This window comes from Nerophis ophidion, linkage group LG24 (genome assembly GCF_033978795.1).
Source record: "Nerophis ophidion isolate RoL-2023_Sa linkage group LG24, RoL_Noph_v1.0, whole genome shotgun sequence".
NCBI lineage: Eukaryota > Metazoa > Chordata > Actinopteri > Syngnathiformes > Syngnathidae > Nerophis > Nerophis ophidion.
In genome coordinates this window covers 9,388,195-9,413,456 of record NC_084634.1, presented here as the reverse complement: position 1 = coordinate 9,413,456, position 25,262 = coordinate 9,388,195, and the positions used below count along the sequence as shown (strand labels likewise).

At 38.8% G+C, this 25,262-nt stretch overlaps 2 protein-coding genes across 5 annotated transcripts in view; both read left to right on the top strand.

Moving 5' to 3' along the window:
- exoc3l4 (exocyst complex component 3-like 4) overlaps nt 1-14,659 on the top strand; it is a 57,102-nt gene extending 42,443 nt beyond the window's left edge. For 2 of the 4 annotated variants that reach the window (XM_061886789.1, XM_061886790.1), the window contains 4 exons: nt 4,418-4,540; nt 7,795-7,947; nt 9,937-10,058; nt 12,486-14,659. In XM_061886789.1, the coding sequence (XP_061742773.1) occupies nt 4,418-4,540; nt 7,795-7,947; nt 9,937-10,058; nt 12,486-12,708 (621 nt within the window). In that variant the 3' untranslated portion in view covers nt 12,709-14,659. Of the gene's footprint in view, nt 1-4,417; nt 4,541-7,794; nt 7,948-9,936; nt 10,059-12,144 lie in introns of all 4 variants that reach the window. The other 2 variants (XM_061886791.1, XM_061886792.1) reach the window with 2 other exon arrangements.
- Nucleotides 14,660-20,881: 6,222 nt separating this feature from the next.
- The window catches only part of LOC133542552 (tumor necrosis factor alpha-induced protein 2-like), a 37,481-nt gene continuing 33,100 nt past the window's right edge, over nt 20,882-25,262 (top strand). The window contains exon 1 of the mRNA XM_061886793.1: nt 20,882-20,995. Within this exon, the coding sequence (XP_061742777.1) occupies nt 20,986-20,995 (10 nt within the window). The 5' untranslated portion in view covers nt 20,882-20,985. The remainder of the gene's footprint in view (nt 20,996-25,262) is intronic.

Sequence of the window (25,262 nt, the reverse complement as noted above, 5' to 3'; positions counted from 1 at the left end):
GTGACTTTAAGGTTTTACTACTTACGTATAAAATACTACACGGTCTAGCCCCATCCTATCTTGCCGATTGTATTGTACCATATGTCCCGGAAAGAAATCTGCGTTCAAAAGACTCCGGCTTATTAGTGATTCCCAAAGCCCAAAAAAAGTCTGCGGGCTATAGAGCGTTTTCATTTCGGGCTCCAGTACTCTGGAATGCCCTCCCGGTAACAGTTCGAGATGCCACCTCAGTAGACGCATTTAAGTCTCGCCTTTAAATAGACTCCCTTTTTAGACCAGTTGATCTGCCGTTTGTTTTCTTTTTCTCCTATGTCCCACTCTCCCTTGTGGAGGGGGTCCGGTCCGATCCGGTGGTCATGTACTGCTTGTCTGTGTATCGGCTGGGGACATCTCTGCGCTGCTGATCCGCCTCCGCTTGGGATGGTTTCCTGCTGGCTCCGCTGTGAACGGGACTCTCGCTGCTGTGTTGGATCCGCTTCGGACTGGACTCTCGCGACTGTGTTGGATCCATTATGGATTGAACTTTCACAGTATCATGTTAGACCCGCTCGACATCCATTACTTTCGTCCTGTGAGATTTCCTTGCCCTTATGTGGGCCTACCGAGGATGTCATAGTGGTTTAGGGCTATATAAGTAAACATTGATTGATTGATTGATTGATGCAACTTGAATCCCTCCCTATTAGTATTGTTACACCCTCCGACAACACACCGACGAGGCATGATGTCTCCAAGGTTCCAAAAAATAGTCGAAAAAACGGAAAATAACAGAGCTGAGACCCGGTGTTTGTAATGTGTTCGAGGAAATGAAAATGGCGGCTGTATTACCTCGGTGACGTCACATTCTGACGTCATCGCAAAAAGAGCCATAAACAGAAAGGCGTTTAATTCGCCAAAATTCACCCATTTAGAGTTCGGAAATCGATTTAAAAAAAATATATGGTCTTTTTTCTGCACCATCAAGTTATATATTGACGCTTACATAGGTCTGGTGATAATGTTCCCCTTTAAACTGGTTCCAAATCTTTGGTCCCCTGCATACAACACTGTGAGCGGTACAAGCCAGTACCTGTTATCAGATCTAAATTATGAGTGTTGTGGGCATGCTGGGGATGGTAGATAGGAACCAAGCTACAGAGCCTAAGATTCAGCCTGTAAATGACTTGATAGGTTAACCTTCGTCTTGTGTTAGGGTCGGCACCGACCCGTTTTAGTTTTTAAATGCATAAAAACACCACATACATTTCTTTTTTTGCATCAAAGCTTTTTGACTTTGTCAAGAACCTCTTTGTCAACAAAATAAAACATTTTAATTTTTTTCACTAAATTATAAAATGCTCTGGTCGAAATTATGCCCTTGGTGTTGTTAGGGTCGGTTTCGACCCAGTTATAAAAATAAGATGATAAAGCAATGATAAGAGCCAAAACTGAACACACTGACAGCCAGCTCCTCTCCCAATCATGTGAGCTTTAGTGGATTCTCATTTTACCTTGTTATCCTGTACAAAAACTAACAAAAGACGGACACTAAAAGTGTCACTTTTTGCCACTCTGATTTTGTTTTTTATTAGATTTGGAACTAGTAATCTATTTCTCTTGGTTTCATTTGCTTGATTGGTTGTTGTTTGTTTGATGTTGGATTTCTGTTGCTGAAAAAAATACTTTTTAGCCTTTTTCTTGAAGTAAATATATATGGGTCGAAATTGACCCGTAACACCATAGATGTTACTATAGTTAAAATTCTTAAAATGAAAAAATAAATAAAACACATTTATTCAAGAGATGTGTTCTAATACCCCTTAGTAATAGTTAGGTAACACAACAACCTTTTTTTTTATGTATATGATTCTCTTGAGGTTCGTTTTACCATTTTTAAAAATTGAAATCGAGGGGTATACTGACAAAAAAAGGCCCAATGGCCCAAACCAAAAATATTAAAACCAATATTTTCAAGGATAAGGAAGCCTAACGAGGTAACCAAGAGATGAGAGACAAATTGGATGATAGATCATTGTTTTTAGTGTATTTTACAGCTGATTTAAGACATGGGTCAAAACCGACCCGTTAACATAAGAGATAAAGCTAACACAAGAGGAAGGTTAAACAAGCCTTTTGATAAATATTGAACTCTGTCAGTCTTAAGAGATGATATTTATGAAATAGATGACGAGTGGGGGCATTAAACTTGGACCATGGCAGGGCCCGTATCTAATTTTTGAAGGTAGGTAGGGAAGGTGTTACACCAGATGATATTACAGTAGTTTAGATGTGGTTCAAACAGAGTTTTGTATAAGGTAAGTAGAGCATAAAGAGGAAGATAATGACAAAGGTGAAAGAACACTTTTCACGCCTTTTTTTTGTAGAACTATCAGTTTTGATTTTTTTTTTCTTTAAAAGGGGGGTGGAAAAAAGCAGAAGCTCGATGTTGTAAAAGTTTCACAATTTGAAATATTACAAGTCAGTTCTCCTTTCCCGCCATCACAAAGATATGTTACATATAGATCTATGTTAGCTACTTCTCTTTGTTTATAATGTCTATTATCAGCTAGATGTACTCTCTAGTTTATGCTGCAGCTGTTACATATACTGTAATATTGTACATGGTAATAGTTATATATTGTATATATGATATAAACATAATATAATATATCAGAATACGAAGTTGGGAGAGTGGCCGTGCCAGCAATCTGAGGGTTACTGGTTCAATCCCCACCTTCTACCATCCTAGTCCGTTGTGTCCTTGAGCAAGACACTTCACCCTTGCTCCTGATGGGTCTTGGTTAGTGTGTGTGAATGTGGAAATAGTGTCAAAGCGCTTTGAGTTCCTTAAAAAAGGTAGAAAAGTGCTATACAAGTATAACCCTTTTACCATTTATATATCCTATACCAGGGGTCACCAATGCGGTGCCCGCGGGCACCAGGTCGCCCGTAAGGACCAGATGAGTCGCCTGCTGGCTTTTTCTAAAATTAGCTCAAATAGAAGCACTTACCAGTGAGCTGCCTCTATTTTTTTAAATATTATTTATTTACTAGCAAGCTGGTCTCGCTTTGCTCGACATTTTTAATTCTAAAAGAGACAAAACTCAAATAGAATTTGAAAATCCAAGAAAACATTTTAAAGACTTGGTCTTCACTTGTTGAAATAAATTAATAATTTTTTCTTTATAACTTTCAGAAAGACAATTTTAGAGAAAATATACAACCTTAAAAATGATTTTAGGATTTTTAAACACATATACCATTTTACCTTTTAAATTCCTTCCTCTTCTTTCCTGACAATTTAAATCAATGTTCAAGTAATTTATTTTTTTATCGTAAAGAATAATAAATACATTTTTTTCGATGAATATTTGTGAAACATTTCTTCAAACTTATGATTAAAATTCCAAAAAATATTCTGGCAAATCTAGAAAATGTGTAAAATCAAATTGAAATCTTATTTCAAAGCCTTTTGAATTTCTTTTAATATCTAGAAGAAATAATGATTTGTCTTTGTTAGAAATATAGCTCGGTCCAATTTGTTATATATTCTAACAAAGTGCAGATTGGATTTTAACCTATTTAAACGTGTCATCAAAATCCTAAAATTAATCTTAATCAGGAAAAATTACTAATGATGTTCCATAAATTATTTTTTTTTTTTAATTTTTAAAAAGGTTTGAATTAGCTAGTTTTTCTCTTCTTTTTTTTCGGTTGAATTTTGAATTTTAAAGAGTTGAAATTGAAGATAAACTATGTTTCAAAATTAAATTTTCATTTTTTTCCTGTTTTCTCCTCTTTTAAAACGTTCTATTAAGTGTGTTTTTCATCATTTATTCTCTACAAAAAAACCTTCCGTAAAAGGAAAAAAAAATGTACGACGGAATGACAGACAGAAATACCCATTTTATATATATATATATATATATATATATATATATATATATATATATATATATTTATTAAAGGTAAATTTTGCAATTTGGCTATTTCTGGCAATTTATTTAAGTGTGTATCAAACTGGTAGCCCTTCGCATTAATCAGTACCCAAGAAGTAGCTCTTGGTTTCAAAAAGGTTGGTGACCCCTGTCCTATACTGTACATATTTTATGTAAATATTACGTAAATGTGTTATATTTTATATTGCTTTTAGTCCATTTTATACCTGCATTGTCCTTTCCATCATTTTTAACTGAGCTACTGTGTGGAACAACTTCCATTGTGGATCATTAGTTTGTCTAAGTCTAAGTCCATATATTTACCCTTTTTTAAACATTCCAAAATAATCAATATTTGTCACATGATCACGTTTATAACAAACCCGACACTTTTGTAGGTACACCACTGTGATAAAATACAGGAGAAGTCTGAAGTATTTGTTTAACGTTAACGACTGTGCCACTGTGTCTAATATTCTGACCCATTCTTTCCGTTCCAGCCTTATTTAGGGAGGATGATGACCAGGAAGTGGCTCACTAACGACAAGGACTTTAATCAACTTTACGACCGCACCGAGCTGCTGTCTCAGCAATGCGACGCCATGATGCCGCCGCATAGTCAGGTGGGTAAAAGAAGGATCGTAGATTGGTCATAGGAGAGAAATACTTCCTTTATTGATAGGGCCCGAGCAGCTTTTTGAAATCGCTTACTTTATAATTATTATTATATTTCCCACTTCAATCACATTTGAGGAGAAACTAACCAATTTTTGCAAACATTTCTTATCCGGAATTTTGTTTCTATATTCTAGGGCAGTGGTTCTCAAATGGGGGTACTTGAAGGTATGCCAAAGGGCTAGTGAGAATTTTTTAAAATATTCTAAAAATAGCAACAATTCAAAAATCCATCCATTTACTACCGCTTATTCCCTTTGGGGTGGCGGGGGGCGCTTGTGCCTACCTCAGCTACAATCGGGCGGAAGGTGGGGTACATCCTGGACAAGTCGCCACCTCGTCGCAGCAATTCAAAAATCCTTTATAAATATATTTATTGAACAATTCTTCAACAAAATATGAATGTAAGTTCATAAACTGTGAAAAGAAATGCAATATTCAGTATTGACAGCTAGATGTTTTGTGGACATGTTCCATAAATATTGATGTTAAAGATTTCTTTTTTTGTGAAGAAATGTTTAGAATTAAGTTCATGAATCCAGATGTATGGGGTATCGGACTGTCTTATTGTGGCGGTCCGCTTCCTGTACGATCAGTGCCAGAGCTTGGTCCGCATTGCCGGCAGTAAGTCGAACACGTTTCCAGTGAGGGTTGGACTCCGCCAAGGCTGTCCTTTGTCACCGATTCTGTTCATAACTTTTATGGACAGAATTTCTAGGCGCAGTCAAGGCGTTGAGGGGTTCCGGTTTGGTGACCGCAGGATTAGGTCTCTGCTTTTTGCAGATGATGTGGTCCTGATGGCTTCATCTGGCCGGGATCTTCAGCTCTCACTGGATCGGTTCGCAGCCGAGTGTGAAGCGACCGGAATGAGAATCAGCACCTCCAAGTCCGAGTCCATGGTTCTCACCCGGAAAAGGGTGGAATGCCATCTCCGGGTTGGGGAGGGGACCCTGCCCCAAGTGGAGGAGTTCAAGTACCTAGGAGTCTTGTTCACGAGTGGGGGAAGAGTGGATCGTGAGATCGACAGGCGGATCGGTGCGGCGTCTTCAGTAATGCGGACGTTGTACCGTTCCGTTGTGGTGAAGAAGGAGCTGAGCCGGAAGGCAAAGCTCTCAATTTACCGGTCGATCTACGTTCCCATCCTCACCTATGGTCATGAGCTTTGGGTCATGACCGAAAGGATAAGATCACGGGTACAAGTGGCCGAAATGAGTTTCCTCTCCCTTAGAGATAGGGTGAGAAGCTCTGCCATCCGGGAGGAACTCAAAGTAAAGCCGCTGCTCCTTCACATCGAGAGGAGCCAGATGAGGTGGCTCGGGCATCTGGTCAGGATGCCACCCGAACGCCTCCCTAGGGAGGTGTTTAGGGCACGTCCAACCGGTAGGAGGCCACGGGGAAGACCCAGGACACGTTGGGAAGACTATGTCTCCCGGCTGGCCTGGGAACGCCTCGGGATCCCCCGAGAAGAGCTAGACGAAGTGGCTGGGGAGAGGGAAGTCTGGGTTTCCCTGCTTAGGCTGTTGCCCCCGCGACCCGACCTCGGATAAGCGGAAGATGATGGATGGATGGATGGATGGAATCCAGATGGATCTCTATTACAATCCCCAAAGAGGGCACTTTAAGTTGATGATTACTTCTATGTGTAGAAATCGGTATTTATAATTGAATCACTTGTTTATTTTTCAACAATTTTTTAGTTTTTTTTTAAATATTTTTTTCCAAATAGTTCAAGAAAGACCACTACAAATGAGCAATATTTTGCACTGTTATACAATTTCATAAATCAGAAACTGATGACATAGTGCTGTATTTTACTGCTTTAGCTCTTTTTTTCAACCAAAAATGCTTTGATCTGATTAGGGGGTACTTGAATTAAAAAAATGTTCACAAGGGTACATCATTGAAAAAAGGTTTAGAAACACTGTTCTAGGGGTCCCAAACCCAAATGTTATTGACTCTCTATCTCACCCTTTAAAATATCAAAAAATTGTGCCCCTTTCTCCAGAGTCACATATCGTCACGAAAATCGACGGCGGCGTCTATCATGACAGAACGCACGTAAAAGTCTCAAAATCCCGTATTTGAAAGCGGACAGGAAGTCCTGGTTTTCGTCGACCACTTTTAGGTGAAAAACAGGGGTCGTACTAGGGCTGGGCGATATGGCCTTTTATTAATATCTCGATATTTTTGGGCCATGTCACTATACACAAAATATATCTCGGGGTTTGATCATGACTAGATGTTCATATTGACACCAACATCGCTCCCTTGTCAAGGAAAATAACATTTGTAACTTGGGATGGTCTCCTGCTGGCCCCACTATGGACTGGACTCTCACTATTATGTTAGATCCACTATGGACTGGACTTTCACAATATTATGTTAGATCCACTATGGACTGGACTTTCACAATATTATGTGAGATCCACTATGGACTGGACTTTCACAATATTATGTTAGACCCACTATGGACTGGACTCTCACTATTATGTGAGATCCACTATGGACTGGACTCACACTATTATGTTAGACCCACTATGGACTGGACTCTCACAATATTATGTTAGACCCACTATGGACTGGACTCTCACTATTATGTTAGATCCACTATGGACTGGACTCACACTATTATGTTAGACCCACTATGGACTGGACTTTCACAATATTATATTAGAACCACTATGGACTGGACTCTCACTATTATGTGAGATCCACTATGGACTGGACTTTCACAATATTATGTTAGACCCACTCGACGTCCATTGCTTTCTGTCTCCCCTAGAGTAGGGGGGTGGGGTTACCCACATATGCGGTCCTCTCCAAGGTTCCTCATAGTCATTCACATGGAAGTCCCACTGGGGTGAGTTTTTCCTTGCCCTTATGTGGGCTCGGTAACGCGGATGTCGTCGTGGTTCGTGCAGCCCTTTGAGACACGTGTGATTTAGGGCTATGTAAATAAAGATTGATTGAACTTCCTTCCACGTCCTCCAATCTTTCTGACATGGTTGATCGGGGCATTGGAAAGGATTAGACCGCATGCGTCATGCTTTACCATGGACTCCTGGTAACCCCGAGTTCTCAATGGTTGGTCATGCGTCCGCCATCTTTAGATTGGCAGAGTCTCCTCAATTAGTGACCACGCCTCTTTAGAGGACTGTCACGCAGGTGGCGTAATGATCGAGAGTCTCTCTCTGGTCGACAGGATCTTGCTAGCGAGCTGCACCACTACGTGATGAAGGAGTACGTGGGCCAGCTGATGAAGAACAAGTACTCGTGCAAGAACCGCAAACACGAGAAGGCGGCCGGCAAGATTAGAGCGCAGTGCTCCAAGCTCAGAGAGCTCTTCCAAGACATGGTAGGACACAGCCACTCTCACGTCGACACTTTTTTACAGCTGATCTCGTCAAGGAGCATTGATTGATTGATTGATTGATTGATACTTTTATTAGTAGATTGCACAGTACAGTACATATTCCGTACAATTGACCACTAAATGGTAACACCCCAATAAGTTTTTCAACTTGTTTGGTACAAATATAGGCGATCATCATAATAGTCCTCACACACATTAATCGTCAGAGTATATACATTGAATTATTTACAATCCGGGGGGTGGGATGTGGAGGTTAGGTTTGGTTTGGTTGATATCAGCACTTCAGTCCTCAACAATTGCATCATCTGAGAAATGGACATTCAATCATCCATCCATCCATCCATTTCCTACCTCAATCAATCAATGTTTATTTATATAGCCCTAAATCACAAATGTCTCAAAGGACTGTACAAACCGCTACGACATCCTCGGAAGAACCCACATAAGGGCAAGGAAAACTCACACCCAGTGGGACGCCAGTGACAATGATGACTATGAGAAACCTTGGAGAGGACCTCAAATGTGGGCAAAGCCCCCCCCCCCCTCCCTCAAGGGGACCGAAAGCAATGGATGTCGAGCGGGTCTAACATGATACTGTGAAAGTTCAATCCATAGTGGCTCCAACACAGCCGCGAGAGTCCAGTTCAAGGCGGATCCAAGACAGCAGCGAGAGTCCCGTCCACAGGAAACCATCCCAAGCGGAGTCGGATCAGCATCGTAGAGATGTCCCCAACTGATACACAGGCGAGCGGTCCATCCTGGGTCCTGACTCTGGACAGCCAGTACTTCATCCATGGTCATCGGACCGGACCCCCTCTACAAGGGAGGGGGGGACAGAGGAGAAAAAGAAAAGAAGCGGCAGATCAACTGGTCTAAAAAGGAGGTCTATTTAAAGGCTAGATACAAATGAGTTTTAAGGTGAGAATAAAATGCTTTTACTGAGTGTAGGTCTGACTTTGTAGGATATATAGGGACGGCGTGGCGCAGTAGGGAGAGTGGCCCTGCGCAACCCGAGCGTCCTTTGTTCAATTACCACCTAGTACCAACCTCGTCACGTCCGTTGTGTCCTGAGCAAGACACTTCACCCTTGCTCCTGATGGGTGCTGGTTGGCGCCTTGCATGGCAGCTCCCTCCATCAGTGTGTGAATGTGTGTGTGAATGGGTAAATGTGGAAGTAGTGTCAAAGCGCTTTGAGTACCTTGAAGGTAGAAAAGCGCTATACAAGTACAACCCATATGTACAGTGAGCAGTGAACATAGTGAGCTCAGAAAGCATAAGAACAAATATATACATTTGATTATTTACAATCCGGGGGGGAGGGTGTTAGTCCAGGTCTCTCCAACGTGTCCTCGGTCTTCCCTGTGGCCTCCTACTGGCCGGACGTTCCCTAAATATCCTCTCCAGATAGGCGACCAGACCAATCCAGATGCCTGAACCACCTCATCTGGCTCCTCTCGATGTGGAGGTGCAGCGTCTTTACTTTGATCTCATCCCGGATTAAAGATCTTCTCAGCCTATCTCTAAGGAAGAGCTCTGCCACCCAATGCAGGAAACTCATTTTGGCCACTTGTTTCCAATGCTCAAGACCATAGGTGACGATGGGAACGTAGATCGACCGGTAAATTGAGAGCTTTGCCTTCCGGCTTAGCTCCTTCTTTAAGACGACTGACCTTTACAGGCGCAGCACTGATTTCCCTGTCGATCTCACGATCCACTCTTCCCTCACTCGTGAACAAGACTCCGAGGCACTTGGAACTCGCTACCGCGCCATGATCATGCAATGATCTTGACACGCTTGAGTTGCCTGCTTTTTACACAGAAATCCCACAGCTAATAAACGTGTGCTGCAATACAAGCTGTACACAAACTACTCCAAACTATGTTCCAGTCCGACTATTATTTAATATCATTCATCGATAATGATATCACGTGTGTTATCCTTCAAAGGATGTTTATTTTTATTCTGCTCAGAGGTCGTCAAAGGACTGGCTCTACCCAGTGGGAGACCATCTGAGTGACATCATCGGTGAGAAGAACAAGGCCGACATCAAGAACCGCCTGCAGCCTCTGCTGGAACAATACCCTGACTTCAGGTAAAAAAGCAACTAAACATATACATTAATAACAATAAAATAAGATCATTAGAAAATGTTATTGTATATACCCTATTTTCGGACTATAGTGCACCAGAAAAAAAGCCGCATCCACTAAAATATAGGAAAAAAGAGATTCCTTCCATATATTAGTTGCACTGAACTATAAGCTGCAGATATACAGTGGGGCAAAAAAGTATTTAGTCAGCCACCGATTGTGCAAGTTCTCCCACTTAAAATGATAACAGAGGTCTGTAATTTTCATCATAGGTACACTTCAACTGTGAGAGACAGAATGTGAAAAAAAAATCCAGGAATTCACATTGTAGGAATTTTAAATAATTTATTTGTAAATTATGGTGGAAAATAAGTATTTGGTCAACCATTCAAAGCTCTCACTGATGGAAGGAGGTTTTGGCTCAAAATTTCACGATACATGGGCCCATTCATTCTTTCCTTAACACGGATCAATCGTCCTGTCCCCTTAGCAGAAAAACAGCCCCAAAGCATGATGTTTCCACCCCCATGCTTCACAGTAGGTGTGGTGTTCTTGGGATGCAACTCAGTATTCTTCTTCCTCCAAACACGACGAGTTGAGTTTATACCAAAAAGTTCTATTTTGGTTTCATCTGACCACATGACATTCTCCCAATCCTCTGCTGTATCATCCATGTATCCATTTTGGTATAAACTCAACTCCTCGTGTTTGGAGGAAGAAGAATACTGAGTTGCATCCCAAGAACACCATACCTACTGTGAAGCATGGGGGTGGAAACATCATGCTTTGGGGCTGTTTTTCTGCTAAGGGGACAGGACGATTGATCCGTGTTGAGGAAAGAATGAATGGGGCCATGTATCGTGAGATTTTGAGCCAAAACCTCCCATCAGTGAGAGCTTTGAATGGTTGACCAAATACTTATTTTCCACCATAATTTACAAATAAATTCTTTAAAATTCCTACAATGTGAATTCCTGGATTTTTTTTTTTCACATTCTGTCTCTCACAGTTGAAGTGTACCTATGATGAAAATTACAGACCTCTGTCATCATTTTAAGTGGGAGAACTTGCACAATCGGTGGCTGACTAAATACTTTTTTGCCCCACTATGTATATATGTATGTATGTATGTATATATATATATATATATATATATATATATATATATATATATATATATATATATATATATATATATATATATATATATAAAATCTCCTGATGATTGAGGGAACCCCTCATGAAACAGTTCTGTAGAGATGAAGTAGTCTTGTGATTTTTCCCACACCTACGAATATATATATATATATATATATATATATATGTATGTATATGTATATATATATGTATATGTATATGTATATATATATATATATATATATATATATGTGTGTGTGTGTGTTGGCCCTGCAATGAGGTGGCGACTTGTCCAGGGTGTACCCCGCCTTCCGCCCGATTGTAGCTGATAGGCGCCAGCGCCCCCCGCGACCCCAAAAGGGAATAAGCGGTAGAAAATGGATGGATGGATATATATATATTTATTTATTTGACTTTAATCTTGTAAAATTTCATAATTGTGTCTTGTAAATTTGTAATTCTCAAAATGTTCCTGAAAAAGCTGACTACTTTTTCTCACAATACAACCTTTAGAATGCAGAAAAGATAAGGTCGCCTTTAAGAAAATGTGTATAATCTGAGACGTCAATAATAAGACAAGTGCAGACAAAAAATGTAAATGTGAGAATAAAAGCGTGACCCCACCTGACCTTTCCAAATGCCAACAGGAGCGCATGAGGAAGTAGAAAAAGCACAAAGACAACAAAGTGGCTAGTACCTTTTTAGATGCTAAAATCATCCTTTTGCTAACAATATGTTTATTCCTGTGTCATGGTGACAGCATTATTTTCATGTTTTGGTCCTGTTCTTCTGTATGCAAGTCCTTCACGCTGATTGACTTCCAAATAACTCGTGACTTGTGAGTTAATCAGCGCCAATGAACTAAAGAAACCACACAAACTGTTGGTTTGGTAGAAATTGGTTTGAGTCTAAAAAGCCCATTTTTGTCATATCAAAGATGATCTGTTCCAGGGTCAAACTGTGTCCGTCCTCCACTCTGCATGGAGCTTGCTGTCCATGTTTTAAGTCCCAAAGGAAGTTCAACACTGGCACTTGAAGGCAGGAAGTGGATCAAGGCTCACAATGGACGCCGTCATCTTTTTGTTTTCTTTGACTTTTAAGCCCAGGGAACTCAGAAGAGTTCAATCTTTGAGGTTCCCGTGCAGCAGGGGTCAGTGGAACCCAACTTGATCAAAAGTAGTTGTCCCGTTTTGCTGCTATTCCAAGTTCTACTTTTGGGACGCTTGGAAGCCGTTTTTGTTTGACTTAGTCCGCTTCTGGCCTGGAAGTTGATCAGTCTGTGTGGTCCACAGTTCCAAACACCTGACGGCAGTCCTGGCCTTCCGAGGCCTGCCGAGAGCTCGCGAGCATCAGCGGATCCTGCTGAGTCTGGACCGGCTGAGGAAGACCAGGACCTTCAAAGACTCTGACCAGAGTCGCGTGGATTTCTTCGGCGGCATGGAGGTCACGGTCCGCACAGACTGCCTGTCCCGCCTGTCCTTCTTCTGCTTCACCAGCGTGTTTCCCGGCAACTAGCCACGCCCCCATGAGACCGGTTCTTCCACCGAGAACTGGCTCAACGTCTGCTTTGTTGGAAACAAAGTGCTAAGTATTCTTTGGCCAGCAGCGTGATGATGGTTTACACCACGGGTGTTGTTGAGGGCCACATCCCAGACATGGCTGACCTCCCAGGGCCATTTTATTGATGTGGCGCACGACATTTAATGATGTGATGTCATCAGTTAATGACATCACATAAAATGTGGTGAGAGCCACAAGAAATGATATGGCAGACTTCATGAAATAATGTGACGGTCCATATTAAATGATATGGCGGACTACATAAAATGTGACAGGCCACATTAAATGATGTGACAGCCAACTTTAAAGGACGTGGCAGACTACATAAAATGATGTGACAGGCCACTTTAAATGACATGGCAGACTACATAAAATGATGTGACAGGCCAATTTAAATGACATGGCAGACTACATAAAATAATGTGACGGGCCTCTTTAAATGAGATGGCGGACGGACTACATAAAATGATGTGACAAGCCAGGTAAATTTCATAGTGGACTACATAAAATGATGTGACTGGCCACTTTAAATGACATGGCGGACTACATAAAATGTGACGGGCCAGTTTAAATGACATGGCGGACTACATAAAATTATGTGACGGGCCTCTTTAATGAGATGGCGGACGGACTACATAAAATGATGTGACAAGCCAGGTAAATTTCATAGTGGACTACATAAAATGATGTGACTGGCCACTTTAAATGACATGGCGGACTACATAAAATGTGACGGGCCAGTTTAAATGACATGGCGGACTACATAAAATTATGTGACGGGCCTCTTTAATGAGATGGCGGACGGACTGCATAAAATGATGTCAGGCCAGGTAAATTTCATAGTGGACTACATAAAATTATGTGACTGGACACTATAAATAATATGGCGGACTACACAAAATGACGTGACGGGCCACTTTAAATGAGATGTGGACTACACAAAATGATGTGACGGGCCACTTTAAATGAAATGGTGGACTACATAAAATGATGTGACAGGCCACTTTAAATGAGATGGCGGACTATATAAAATGATATGACGGGCCACTTTAAATGACATGGCTGATTACATAAAATGTGACGGGCCACATTAACTGTCATAGTGGACTACATAAAATGATGTGACGGGCTGCCACATTAAATAACATAGTGGACTACATAAAATTAAGTGGCGGGCCACTTTAAATGACATTAAATTATGTGACGGGTCACGTTAAATGATAATGTGGACTACATAAAATGAAGTGGCGGGCCACATTAAATGATGTGACAGGCATCATTGAATTACATGGCGGGTTACATTGAATGATGTAACGGACCACACTGGATCATATGGCAGACTACATAAAAATGTGGCAGGCCACTTAAAAAAAGGACGCGGCATCAATAAATGGTATGGCGGGCCACTTTAAATGACATGCAGACCACTGTCGCACTTTCGTTACTTCCTTTGGACTCGTATTGAGTAATCAAACACTAAAGTACTGCTACAAAAAGGCAATAAAACCCTTTAAAAGCCCACCAAGTAGCAACAGTTGCTATTAGGGGCGTAAAAAAAAAAAAAATCAATATTGGAATGATTCCTATTCTTAACAATTATTAATCTATTTAAAAAAAATCTATTTTACATTTTGTATTTATTTTTGTTTTATTTTTTTAATCCGTCCACTCAGACAAATCATATAGTTGATGTACATGTGCTGTACAGACTGACTTTAGAAAAGAATTGGATACTTCTCTGCTTGCCTTACTTGTATTGACTTTATTCAACGTTTGGGTAGAATTTTATTAAAACCAAATGTACAGTATTTTGAGTAAACGTATCAGAGCTGTTATATATTTTATGAAGGAATGTAGTTAATCATAGAACTGGCACCCAATGTTATTAAAAAGTATTGATTTTGAACTGAGAATTGTGAATCCAGTCGTTACCCCCAAGAATCAAGTCGACTCGCGTGGTCTGTTGTCCGCTAATTAATAAAGTGGAAGTGGAAATTTCCACTCTACTTTAGGTTTGACCGCCATCAAGTTGCCGACATGTGACGTGCTTTAGTGCTTCTGTGGTTATCGTCACACTTGCCGGCTCCATTGAACACGGTGGCCGATCGGATATACTCATTCATGAATGGATTTTATATACATATATATATATATATATATATATATATATAAGAAATAATACTTGAAAATATATACACCCCTGCTAACCCCCACCCCATCTCTCGAATTTGGAGGTCTCAAGGTTGGCAAGTATGGTGTAGGACTACGGCAGGCCCGCGAACAGGTTTTATCCGGCCCGGAGGATGAAAGTGCTAAAAATAAAAATGAGCCAAAATTTATGGTTGAAAATACGGCTGTTGTAAATGTGTCCACTAGATGTCACAATAGCAATTCTGCGCAACCCGCAGTTTGGTGTTCGCGGGGGTGTATTATGTAGCCCGGAAGAGTTAGGGATGCATGGGATTCTGGGTATTTGTTCTGTTGTGTTTATGTTGCGTTACAGTGCGGATGTTCTCCCGAAATCAGTTTGTCATTCTTGTTTGGTGTGGGTTCACAGTGTGGCGCATATTTGTAACCGTGTTAAAGTTGTTCATACGGCCACCCTCAGTGTGACCTGTATGGCTGTTGACCAAGTATGCTTGCATTCATTTATGTGTGTGTGAAAAGCGGTAGATGTGTGAATAGGCCGGCACGCTAAGGCAGTGCCTTTATGGTTTATTGGCGCTCTGTACTTCTCCCTACGTCCGTGTACACAGCGGCGTTTTTAAAAGTCATACATTTTACATTTTGAAACCGATGCCTATAATTCCCGATATTACATTTTAAAGCATTTATCGGCCGATAATATTGGCAGCCCGATATTATCGGACATCACTAATAACGACAAGTAAAGATATAATACTATTAACAGCGCCCCCCCCGCATCCGCGGTAGAAAATGCATGGATGGATGTAAGTGTAAAAAAAATAAAAACTTTTATCATTTGTACATTTTCAGAATAGTGCCAGTTTTTTTTTTAAACCAAGCAAACAATCTGAAGTTGTCTTTATTGTTAAGTTATCGTGCCGTGATTTGGGAGTAGATTTTTCTCCATGTGCCCCCCCCCCCCATCTAATATGAGTTTGACCCCTCTGGTGTAGGACAATGATGCTGTTGCCATGGTGACGGACCGTTGTCCCAATTGACCCGGACAAGATGCTCCCTCCTTACTGTGGGAAACCGAATGTGAAACACTTTTAAAAGTTTTTTTGGACAAGTAAATATGGGCAGCAGTTGAACGAGTGCTTTTTTCTGGGAAATATCAGAATGTCTTCATCCGGAATTTCCCTCCGAGACGTTTTCTTTCTTTTCTTTCCTGCATTGCGTGATAGCTAACAGGAAGTGGCGGTCTTGTGATGAAACCTCAACCAGATTTTTAGGGGGTATTTTGAAGGCTCTCTTGCAAGCAGTGTGTTGTTTTGTCTTTGTGGCCAATCTTTGCTCTTACTTTTAGTTTCACTTTCTCGCCTTCTAAACGTGCCACGACTCTTTATTTGGCAGAGCAAACTTAACTTCATTGTGCTCCACTCACTGAAGGAATGTTTCTTTTATTGCCTTGTTGGCAGTGTAGGGTGGGGGGGTTGTCAAAACGTGGCTCCATCTGGTGGTAGGCCTAAGAATTGCTCAGTTAAATATTCCAACACACTGTTACAGTGGCCAAATATTAATTAGACTTTTTAAATAATACCATTGCCTTGTTTTTGATAAATACGTGGGCCTACTGTGCTACTGTATTTTAACGATGAGAACCGAGTGTTTTCTGAGGTGCTACTTAGTGGTGAAAATAAAAATCCAGAACATTCGGTTTAGATAATTAACCGCTCCTTTCCTATAAAGGGAGCGCTGCACGCACCCACCAACGAGATACTTTCACTTTTGTTTTGTTTTTTTGCTTTGAGGAAAGAGTTGAGTTTGTTTAAGTACGAATCTTGAGGACCACCGAAGTGAATTTCCACTCTTCTACTTGGACAACTCTTGATTTCCAATTGATCAACTTTTTATTTTCCGACTTGAAGCATTGTTGGTTTCATTTCAGTTGATTTTAAAAGTTACAGTACTAATAATTGTCACACACACACCAGGTGTGGTGAAATTTGTCCTCTGCATTTGACCCATCACCCTTGATCACCCCCTGGGAGGTGAGGGGAGTAGTGGGCAGCAGCGGTGGCCGCGCCCGGGAATCATTCTGGGTGATTTAACCCCCAATGCTGAGTGCCAAGCAGGGAGGTAATGGGTCCCGTTTTTTATAGTCTTTGGTATGGGTTTGAACTCACAACCTACCGATATCAGGGTGGACTTTAACCACTAGGCCACTGAGTAGGTAATCTTCAATTAATCATCAGCAAGTTGTAAACCTTTAAAACCCCAGAAACAAAGATGTTAATCTAATTTACACAGGTGTTTTTAAACAATATTTTTCAAAAGCTTTTAAAACTCTGAATAATGGTTTCAACTTTCTATATAGTGTTTTAACTTTTAGCAAGAGTTAAACATGAATTCATCATTTAAATTTGATCCATGGTTCAACATGATCAGGTTTTGTGTTTTTGGTTAGTTTTGGACTCCTTTAGTTCATGTGTGTGCGCCTCCTGAGTTTGTTACACTGGCTACTTATGATTTTTACCGGTTTGTAATCAAGAGACATTATTTAAGCCTGCCTTTGCCGGTCACTCGTGCTGGCTTCTTTGTTTGCGTAAGGAAAGTTTTGATTGCCTCCGAGCTCATGGGGCGACATAGCTCGGTTGGTAGAGCGGCCGTGCCAGCAACTTGAGGGTTGCAGGTTCGATACCCGCTTCCGCCATCCTAGTCACTGCCGTTGTGTCCTTGGGCAAGACACTTTACCCACCTGCTCCCAGTGCCACCCACACTGGTTTAAATGTAACTTAGATATTGGGCTTCACTATGTAAAGCGCTTTGAGTCACTAGAGAAAAGCGCTATATAAATCACAATTCAATTCAATTCACATGCTAAGTCTAGCTTCAAGTGCTATCGGCACCTTGTTCCATTAGTTGTTTTTCTGCTTTGTACCTTTGATTCTTGTTTCAAGATTAAATCATTGTTCCTACCTGCAAGTCCTGTCCGGAGTCGTCAGTTTGCATCCGCGGGGACCGAACCGCGCAGCAAGCTGCGTAAACCCCGCCGTAAAACTTTTGTACTTTTAACTTTAAACATTAAACCATAAGCTTTGACTTTAAACTTTCTAACTTTAACCATTTTGCTATTTTAACTTAAGCTTATGGAACTGTGGACCAGCTCCATACTCTCCGCAGGGTCCTTGAGGGTGCATGGGAGTTTGCCCAACCAGTCTACATGTGCTTTGTGGACTTGGAGAAGGCATTCGACCGTGTCCCTCGGGAAGTCCTGTGGGGAGTGCTCAGAGAGTTTGGGGTATCGGACTGTCTGATTGTGGCGGTCTACTCCCTGTATGATCAGTGTCAGAGCTTGGTCCGCATTGCCGGCAGTAAGTCGGACACATTTCCAGTGAGGGTTGGACTCCGCCAAGGCAGCCCTTTGTCACCGATTTTGTTCATAACTTTTATGGACACAAGTTCTAGGCGCAGTTCCGGTTTGGTGGCTGCAGTATTAGGTCTCTGCTTTTTGCAGCTGATGCGGTCCTGATGGCTTCAACTGGCCGGGATCTTCAGGTCTCACTGGATCGGTTCGCAGCCAAGTGTGAAGCGACCGGGATGAGAATCCGCACCTCCAATTCAGAGTTCATGGTTCTCGCCCGGAAAAGGGTGGAGTACCATTTCCAGGTTGGGGAGGAGACCCTGCCCCAAATGTAGGAGTTGGAGTACCTCTGAGTCTTGTTCACGAGTGAGGGAAGAGTGGATCGAGATCGACGCGGCGTCTTCAGTAATGTGGACGCTGTATCGATCCGTTGTGGTGAAAAAGGAGCTGAGCCGGAAGGCAAAGCTCGATTTACCGGTCGATCTACGTTCCCGTCCACACCTATGGTCATGAGCTTTGGGTCATGACCGAAAGGATAAGATTACGGGTACAAGCGGCCGAAATGAGTTTCCTCTCCCTTAGAGATAGGGTGAGAAGCTCTGCCATCCGGGGGGAACTCAAAGTAAAGCCGCTGCTCCTCCACATCGAGAGGAGCCAGATAAGGTGGTTCGGGCATCTGGTCAGGATGCCACCCGAGGGAGGTGTTTCAGGCACGTCCGACCAGTAGGAGGCCACGGGGAAGACCCAGGACACGTTGGGAAGACTATGTCTCCCGGCCGGCCTGGGAACGCCTCAAGATCCCCCGGGAAGAGCTGGACGAAGTGGCTGGGGAGAGGGGGCTTCCCTGTTTAGGCTGCTGCCCCCGCGACCCGGCCTTGGATAAGGGGAAGAAAATGGATGGATGGATGGAACTTTAAGCTTTAAACTTTAAACAACTCGCTTCTTTAACTGGTCCAAACACAGTATGCGATCAAAGCTCAAAATGAAATGCAGTAATGCAGTGGTTTCAACTTGAAGCCAGCAGTTCAAACAAACAAATGAAGACAGCTGAGTAAGCAAATTAAGAAACTTGCAGGTACAAGTTAAGCATATCAAAGAAAGCATTTCGATGGTCATCAATTGAAGAAGCATATTCACCGACCATCGGTGTGTTTGGAGAAACTTGGAGAGTAGATCTTGCGGTTGTGGCTGCTTGCTGTCCTTCCTTGCATGCAGCTTGACTGAACCTTTATTCCTTTTCAGGTGCCTTCAATCAGTAATTTGGCGGTCATTTTACCTTGGCATTCTGGGAATTGTAGTTCTCAATGGTTTTAACTAAAGATGTCCGATAATATTGGACTGCTGATATTATCGGCCGATAAATGCTTCAAAATGTAATATTGGAAACTATCGGTTTCAAAAGGTAAAGTTCATGACTTTTTACTTTGTACTTCTGGAGAAGTACAAAGCGCCAATATACCTTAACCTCTAAAGGCCTTCGTGGAAAGCACCATCTAGCCTTTTATTTCCAAAATTGTGTACACTACCGAATTGGGGTCTTATGGCCACTTATGTGGACATTTATACTGCCATCTGGTGGTGTCAGAAGAGTATAACATACAATGGAATTTGGGGAAAAATAGAGTGAAAATTAAATTTAGCATGTCACTACACATGAAGTACACGTTTGTGTACTTATGGACTAAGTACATCATATAAAAAGATGATTTTAGTTTTTATTCTAATTAGGATCCAAAAAGCCCAAATAGCAAAGATTTTTATAAATCATGTACACAAACAGCGTGGGCCTTAAGAGTTTAAAGGCACTGCCTTGGCGTGCCGGCCCAATCACATAATATCTACGGCTTTTCACACGCACAAGTGAATGCAAGGCATACTTTGTCAACAGCCATACAGGTCACACTGAAGGTGGCCGTATAAACAACTTTAACACTGTTTACAAAAATAATGCATTTTGTGACTTCAACAATAAATATGGCAGTGCCATGTTGGCATTTTTTTCCATAGCTTTAGTTGATTTATTTTGGAAAACCTTGTTACATTGTTTAATGCATCCAGCGGGGCATCACAACAAAATGAGGCATGATAATGTGTTCATTCCACGACTGTATATATCGGTATCGGTTGATATCAGAATCGGTAATTAAAAGTTGGACAATATCGGCAAAAAAGCCATTATCGGACAGCTCTAGTTTTGACCATGTAGTTTTCCACCTTGTAGGGCACGTATTGATACATGACTGACACTTCTGAGGCTTACTCCTCCGTAACGCAGCGTTTCCCAGCGTATCAAAAGTGACACTGAAGTAAAACAGAGTAAATGCAGTGAAGTACTTCCTACTCACCTGTGGGGACAGTACTGCAAGCTTGTGGCATCGTGTTCAAAAAGACTTCAGGCTGTAATTGCTGCCAAAGGCGGATGGGATTACGTTTTAGTTTCTTTTAAATACATTTGCAATGATTAGGGAAACTAAAGTTTCACGTTGTCATTATGGGGTATTGTGTGTAGAATTTTGAGGGTAGAAATTAATGTGTTCCATTTTGGAATTAGGCTGGAATAATATTTTCAGTTATACTGTACTGTGCAATACAAGTAATCATAATGTATGGTTATGTGTGTGTATGTGTGTGTGTGTGTGTGTGTGTGTGTGTGTGTGTGTGTGTGTAAGGGGCGGGTCTTATTCCTAGACAAAAAGTAAGCGTGCGTGTGTGTCTGTGTGTTATTTCCAGTAAGAGCCACCATGAGATCAGGTTAGTTCTACACACATTTTATTTCCTGTACTTTACTGTTTAGTACATGTTACTTTTTAATGCATGTACTTTACTGTTTAATGCATGTACATTAGTGTTTAATACATGTGTTACTGTTTAATACATATTTGTTACTGTTTAATACATGTACATTAGTGTTTAATACATGTACATTAGTGTTTAATACATGTTTGTTACTGTTTAATACATATTTGTTACTGTTTAATACATGTACATTAGTGTTTAATACATGTACATTAGTGTTTAATACATATGTGTTACTGTTTAATACACATACTTTACTGTTTAATACATGTTTGTTACTGTTTAATACGTGTTACTTTTTAATACATGTACTTTACTGTTTAATACGTGTACATTACTGTTTAATAGGTGTACATTAGTGTTTAATACGTGTACATTAGTGTTTAATACGTGTACATTACTGTTTAATACGTGTACATTACTGTTTAATACGTGTACATTACTGTTTAATACGTGTACATTAGTGTTTAATACGTGTACATTAGTGTTTAATACGTGTTACTTTTTAATACATGTACTTTACTGTTTAATACGTGTACATTAGTGTTTAATACGTGTTACTTTTTAAAACATGTACTTTACTGTTTAATACATGTACATTAGTGTTTAATACATGTACATTAGTGTTTAATACGTGTACATTAGTGTTTAATACGTGTACATTAGTGTTTAATACGTGTTACTTTTTAATACATGTACTTTACTGTTTAATACATGTACTTTACTGTTTAATACATGTACATTACTGTTTAATACATGTACACTAGTGTTTAATACATGTACATTAGTGTTTAATGCATGTACTTTACTGTTTAATACATGTACATTAGTGTTTAATACATGTACATTAGTGTTTAATACATGTACTTTACTGTTTAATACATGTACTTTACTGTTTAATACATGTACTTTAGTGTTTAATACATGTACATTAGTGTTTAATACATGTACATTAGTGTTTAATACATGTTTGTTACTGTTTAATACGTGTACTTTAGTGTTTAATACATGTACTTTACTGTTTAATACATGTACATTAGTGTTTAATACATGTACATTAGTGTTTAATACATGTACTTTACTGTTTAATACATGTACACTAGTGTTTAATACATGTACATTAGTGTTTAATACATGTACATTAGTGTTTAATACATGTACTTTACTGTTTAATACATGTTTGTTACTGTTCAATGCATGTTTATTACTGTTTAGTACATGTACATTACTGTTTAATACATGTACATTAGTGTTTAATACATGTACGATTCTGTGTAAGACATGTACGATACTGTTTAATACATGTACATTAGTGTTTAATACATGTTTGTTACTGTTTAATACATGTACTTTACTGTTAAATACATGTACATTAGTGTTTAATACATGTACTTTACTGTTTAATACATGTACATTAGTGTTTAATACATGCGTTACTGTTTAATACACATACTTTACTGTTTAATACATGTACATTAGTGTTTAATACATGTACTTTACTGTTTAATACATGTACTTTACTGTTTAATACATGTACATTAATGTTTAATACATGTACATTAGTGTTTAATACATGTTTGTTACTGTTTAATACATATTTGTTACTGTTTAATACATGTACATTAGTGTTTAATACACGTACATTAGTGTTTAATACATGTTTGTTACTGTTTAATACATATTTGTTACTGTTTAATACATGTACATTAGTGTTTAATACATGTACATTAGTGTTTAATACATATGTGTTACTGTTTAATACACATACTTTACTGTTTAATACATGTTTGTTACTGTTTAATACGTGTTACTTTTTAATACATGTACTTTACTGTTTAATACGTGTACATTACTGTTTAATAGGTGTACATTAGTGTTTAATACGTGTACATTAGTGTTTAATACGTGTACATTACTGTTTAATACGTGTACATTACTGTTTAATACGTGTACATTACTGTTTAATACGTGTACATTAGTGTTTAATACGTGTACATTAGTGTTTAATACGTGTTACTTTTTAATACATGTACTTTACTGTTTAATACGTGTACATTAGTGTTTAATACGTGTTACTTTTTAAAACATGTACTTTACTGTTTAATACATGTACATTAGTGTTTAATACATGTACATTAGTGTTTAATACGTGTACATTAGTGTTTAATACGTGTACATTAGTGTTTAATACGTGTTACTTTTTAATACATGTACTTTACTGTTTAATACATGTACATTACTGTTTAATACATGTACACTAGTGTTTAATACATGTACATTAGTGTTTAATGCATGTACTTTACTGTTTAATACATGTACATTAGTGTTTAATACATGTACATTAGTGTTTAATACATGTACTTTACTGTTTAATACATGTACTTTACTGTTTAATACATGTACTTTAGTGTTTAATACATGTACATTAGTGTTTAATACATGTACATTAGTGTTTAATACATGTTTGTTACTGTTTAATACGTGTACTTTAGTGTTTAATACATGTACTTTACTGTTTAATACATGTACATTAGTGTTTAATACATGTACATTAGTGTTTAATACATGTACTTTACTGTTTAATACATGTACACTAGTGTTTAATACATGTACATTAGTGTTTAATACATGTACATTAGTGTTTAATACATGTACTTTACTGTTTAATACATGTTTGTTACTGTTCAATGCATGTTTATTACTGTTTAGTACATGTACATTACTGTTTAATACATGTACATTAGTGTTTAATACATGTACGATTCTGTGTAAGACATGTACGATACTGTTTAATACATGTACATTAGTGTTTAATACATGTTTGTTACTGTTTAATACATGTACTTTACTGTTAAATACATGTACATTAGTGTTTAATACATGTACTTTACTGTTTAATACATGTACATTAGTGTTTAATACATGCGTTACTGTTTAATACACATACTTTACTGTTTAATACATGTACATTAGTGTTTAATACATGTACTTTACTGTTTAATACATGTACTTTACTGTTTAATACATGTACATTAATGTTTAATACATGTACATTAGTGTTTAATACATGTACATTAGTGTTTAATACATGTTTGTTACTGTTTAATACGTGTACTTTAGTGTTTAATACATGTACTTTACTGTTTAATACATGTACATTAGTGTTTAATACATGTACATTAGTGTTTAATACATGTACATTAGTGTTTAATACATGTTTGTTACTGTTCAATGCATGTTTATTACTGTTTAGTACATGTACATTACTGTTTAATACATGTACATTAGTGTTTAAGACATGTACATTAGTGTTTAATACATGTACGATTCTGTGTAAGACATGTACGATACTGTTTAATACATGTACATTAGTGTTTAATACATGTTTGTTACTGTTTAATACATGTACTTTACTGTTAAATACATGTACATTTGTGTTTAATACATGTACTTTACTGTTAAATACATGTACATTAGTGTTTAATACATGTACATTACTGTTTAATACATGTACATTAGTGTTTAATACATGTACTTTAGTGTTTAATACATGTACGATACTGTGTAAGACATGTACGATACTGTTTAATACGTGTACATTAGTGTTTAATACATGTTTGTTACTGTTTAATACATGTTTGTTACTGTTTAATACATGTACTTTACTGTTTAATACATGTACATTAGTGTTTAATACATGTACTTTACTGTTTAATACATGTACATTAGTGTTTAATACATGTACATTTGTGTTTAATACATGTACATTACTGTTTAATACGTGTACATTAGTGTTTAATACATGTACATTAGTGTTTAATACATGTACATTACTGTTTAATACGTGTACATTAGTGTTTAATACATGTACATTACTGTTTAATACATGTACATTAGTGTTTAATACGTGTACATTAGTGTTTAATGCATGTACTTTACTGTTTAATACATGTACTTTAGTGTTTAATACATGTACATTAGTGTTTAATACATGTTTGTTACTGTTTAATACATGTACATTAGTGTTTAATACATGTACATTAGTGTTTAATACATATACTTTACTGTTTAATACATGTACATTAGTGTTTAATACATGTACTTTACTGTTTAATACATGTACTTTACTGTTTAATACATGTACATTAGTGTTTAATACATATACTTTACTGTTTAATACATGTACATTAGTGTTTAATACATGTACATTAGTGTTTAATAC